Source organism: Schistosoma mansoni, chromosome W (genome assembly GCF_000237925.1).
Source record: "Schistosoma mansoni strain Puerto Rico chromosome W, complete genome".
Lineage (NCBI taxonomy): Eukaryota > Metazoa > Platyhelminthes > Trematoda > Strigeidida > Schistosomatidae > Schistosoma > Schistosoma mansoni.
In genome coordinates, this window is record NC_031502.1 from 10,123,744 (window position 1) to 10,128,387 (window position 4,644).

General features: G+C 30.5%; 1 protein-coding gene across 1 annotated transcript in view; it reads right to left on the bottom strand.

Annotated features, from left to right (window-relative positions):
• Positions 1–477: 477 nt before the first annotated feature.
• Smp_159510 (hypothetical protein) overlaps positions 478–4,644 on the bottom strand; it is a gene marked incomplete at its 5' end in the record, with an annotated part of 28,005 nt that continues 23,838 nt past the window's right edge. The window contains one exon of the mRNA XM_018788488.1: positions 478–871. Coding sequence (XP_018654025.1) covers positions 831–871 — 41 coding nt within the window. The 3' untranslated portion in view covers positions 478–830. The remainder of the gene's footprint in view (positions 872–4,644) is intronic.

The window sequence follows — 4,644 nt, forward strand, 5'->3', positions numbered from 1 at the left end:
CAACGGTTAAAAATAATCGACTGGGAATACATAAGTAAACTCTACTACTATTAAGAGATGAAAGTGAAGCAAAGGTTTCATATAGTTATGATTTATATTTAGGTATTTCATTACATATTTTGAATGAACTGTGAACAGACTTTCTCAACGATTTTTACTGATAATTCAACATAGGGATGTTAATTGTTTGAGGTTATATTATTATTCAAAATAACTCAATCAAAACCTTAAAACCCCTCCTTATCGATACTTACTATCCATTAATTAGGAATGAACTATTGGAAGTCATAGGCTCAATAGATGGGATGTAATGCTTAAATCAATCGGAGTCAATGCGTTTTAAGAAACATAAAAGGAATGTAAATGTAGCTTGAATACATGAGTTCGGAACACAAAATATATCTGTCTTGACTTCCACTTCCAGTGACTCTTAAATCATTCCATAGCTAGTAGTAGCTTTTTAGTTAAAGAAAATCGTACACAACAGCAATCAGTTTATTCATTACAATATGTATAAATACGGTATAAACTTCTCACCATATAACCCCACTGTTATCACATCTTATAATGCGTTACTAGTTTGTCACAACTAAAACGCCGTTTTATCGTATATGACATGAGTTATTGTATTTAGCTTTACGTTGCCAGTTCTCACACAATTGATGCTTGTTTCGTCGATCGATGAAAATGGGGGAATGTCATGGGTAATGTTGATAGCTAGTATTCAATAAGATATCAGTAATTTGTTTTCTACATTAATTCAAACAACCAAGATTATATCCATAAACGAAGTCATAAATTCATCAGTCGTTTTGATAGCCGTTAAGATTCTACACAGTAAAGCGTAGCATATTTGTCAAGAGTCTAGAAGCTGATAAGAAATAATAAAAAATAGTTAAAAAAATAATCAGTAACCGAATTTGAATTTGAATAGTGTCAAAAATTTATGATCTTGTGTAACTATGAGAGACTGACAAATATATAGATAAAAATACCGTATCATTAAATATTCTAGATGACATTCTTGTTATATTAGAAACGCTTATACTACAGAAGTTATAAGATGTGAATATCATGTCCAGTTTTAATCCACTTTAAATTAAGGATTTATACAGATAAACTGTGGAAATACTACCACAAGTCCCTCATTCTGATAACAATCATGAGCTCACTATTGACTAGCTTCAAAATGTAACTCCTAGCTTTCTAGTGATAAACCATGACCAGTGGAGTCCAATTCATGTCGGGTTCAAGACAGTAATCCACTACAGGCGGTGGATAAATGGTTTCGCAAGATCATGGGTTGATTGAAATTAGACATTATTACCGTTGTATGAAGACTCATTGGTTTAGAGTTGAAAGGTTCTCGCTCGAGACCAAAGGTCCTGGGTTCGAGTCCTTCGTATAGGGTCGTGACTTCACACTGCTGAGAAGTCCTATACTAGGACGAAACGGCCGTCCCGTGCTTCCAGGTTTTTAATGGTGGTCTAGCTTAGATGGACTTGTGATTTCAACTGTTAAGATGAAGTCAATGTTAACATGGTGAAAAAGTATTTTGTTGAAGGTTTAATAAGTATCTATTCATGCAAGATAAATTTTAAGGAGAAACAATTCTTACATGCAATAAAATTATCTATTATTTTACAAAAATATTTCTGATAAAAAAACATAAAAATTCAAGTGTAGTCCAAAATACTATCGAATATCTCGATGTTTACATTCTTAATTTTTATCCAAAAATGAGCTTAGTTTGAATCGAGAAGTAAATTAAGGTTCTAATGAATAATACTTTGGTGTGTTAGATGTGAATGTCGACCGACACTTAAACCAACAGATATGCATGTACATCACAAAATACGTACTATTAAGTAAAGTACATTGAGTAATAAAGAAAAACATGTTGAATTAAACAGTTTATTGACCACGGGGGTATCTCACTCTTTTTCAATTCGCCAACATCTACTTATGTTTTATACAGCCCTTCATCCCAGCTACTATTTTTTACACTTTTCGCTATTGATTGCGTTAAGATTCATATTTTTAGTGTATTTTACTAGTCAAGATTATGTAAATATACGGAGGTATAATTTTTTCGTACGTGGGTTCACACTGAACAAACTTATCTATAACGGAATATAATAACTCATCATTTGAACCTACTTATATCATGCCACATTCGTTCGCTTCTTAAAAGTTTATATGACAGTATGTTTTAAAGGTCTTAATAATTCACAGATCACTACGACTATAAACAAGAGTAGTAAAATATAAACTAACACAAGGGTCTACTATTTAAGTTGTTATTGGAATTGAGTGACTACATGGAATAACGTAACATTGGCGTAATCAAAAGGTTCTTATCTCAGCGGAAAATATGTGAATACTTCCGAATGAAGAAAAAAAAGGATTTAAAGTAATAGTGATTTAGACAGATGGTTAACAAACAATTTTCGAATTCAGTTTTGTTATGATCTATAAGTTATTTTGAGAATCTGTATATATGTAATACCTGGATGTTATTACCGAGACTGATTCATACCTTTAAATTATCTGAGCACTATTCGATAAAGATCTTATGCAAAATGTTGGTTTTTCTGTAAATTTCAGAATGATTGTTTCACTAAGTTCTCATGGTTACAAGTGCATCACCTAAATAAATGGAATCAGTGATTTCAACCTTTATTGCCTTTAAGGTTTTAATAAATTACTTTTCAATAGATGGCTTATTCATAAGATCGTGGGAAAATATTATTTAACACTACGGTCATTCTCTTAAAAATTTCCGCACATGTGTTCTTCTACATGGTATGAAGTTGAGACATCTCTAAATTTAACAACATATCAGTTTTCTTTTGCTTAGACAATAAATAATTTTTAAAAAAATACTGATAACCATCATTATTTTGATGTTCATTTAACATTATGAACTTTGGGGAGGTTACTAGTTAGTAATTAATAGGAATGTTGGCAATTAAAGTATATTGAAGCTGTTATTAATTCCTCTTGTAACATTTATTTTACAATTGTTTTAAAGTTGCTTACAATATTTTTATAATAAAATGGAATCAGTTGACAAATAAATTAATACTAAAGATCAGTATGTTCAACATTTTTGCCTTTCTAGTATTACGCGCCTATGTACAATTAAACCTTAGTGTTATCATATGAATCTGATCTCATATGTTTTTAACGTTTACTCCGGCAAACTTAAACTGTGTGTCTCTTTATGTCATTTATATTAACATCATGTTATTTAACCTTAGAGGCCAAAATCTGTTACTGAAAACATTCCTTGTCATTTGGGAATAATTTGAAATTATTTGATACCTGGAAATTGAGGCCTTTTAATATTTCTCTTAAAAATCAACATAATATGGTTAATTAATCAGCCGACCCAAATTAAAACTTAATGTCAATAATATAACTATATTTAGTTGATAAAATTTCGTGATTATTTGGCCAGTTACGAGTATTCCAAGTCACATAAAATAGATTACGTTTGCAAGAATTAAATGTTCAGACTAATGTATTTAAAAACTTTTGTGCCAAAACACAATTGTGTACTACATAAAAATTATTTTTATGTGTAAATTTCAGTGATACTGTTTAATGTTATAGATTTCTTTAGCAATCAGAACATATTGTTCTAAATAAGTTGGTTAGGAGATGTAACAAACGGGGAGAAAATACCTCTCTGGACGTAAAACGTTAAGTAGGTTGGAAGAAAACCAGGTACTATCAAACCAAGATTTGGGATCAGTCAAAGTCGTTAATTGTAACACGTGTTTGGAGTTGAAGATTTCCTGCTCGATGTTCTAGAGACAATCATAATCTGTAGTCGGACACACTCAATAATATGGCTCAAAATCGATGACATAAGAAGTAATTTTTACATTCATTTTGCTTTATACTCTGAATAATAACAATAGCTTCCACCTTTAGTCTGCTCTTTTCGAACAATATTCTTTTTATTTATTTATTTCGCATCTGATTCTACGGTTTCGACTTTTTTATTTTCACCTTATGAGTTTTTTGTCTTCTATAAGCTGTAAAATACGGTAACTTGGGTCAATGTTAATGCGTCCTGCGATGTTTATGACTGACATTGAAAATCTGATTAATTGAAGATATTAATGTGTTCAAAGACAGGGTTAGATTATCATATTGTATGAAATCAAATTTGCCAATAGAACTGGCATAAAGGTTTGAAGACATTCTGCTCGTCTAAGATATAGGAATCTATGTCGTTAGGTACTACTATTAGTTAAATCATAGTTGAACTATGTGACGGATAGTATAGCCCGGGTAATATAAAATTCAAGAAAAATAAATAACATGAATATTCCATTTAATTTCAACTAAAATAAAATTATGCCTAACTATAATTAAGAAACCAAAAGTTATTTTATTTACTTTTATTCCAATAGTTTGTTCATCACATATAACTTTCAGATGCTACAAAGATAGATTTCTCACTCTGTAGATCTTCGTCAAAATATGGAAATGATAGAACTTAACTCGTACCTAAGTAAGTAATGCATTTTAAGGAGATACAACATGATCTTCCAATGAACTGACTACTTTTTTTATTTACTGAAATTATTTTCACTATAACCTGTTTGATTTCTATAAACTTTACTCACC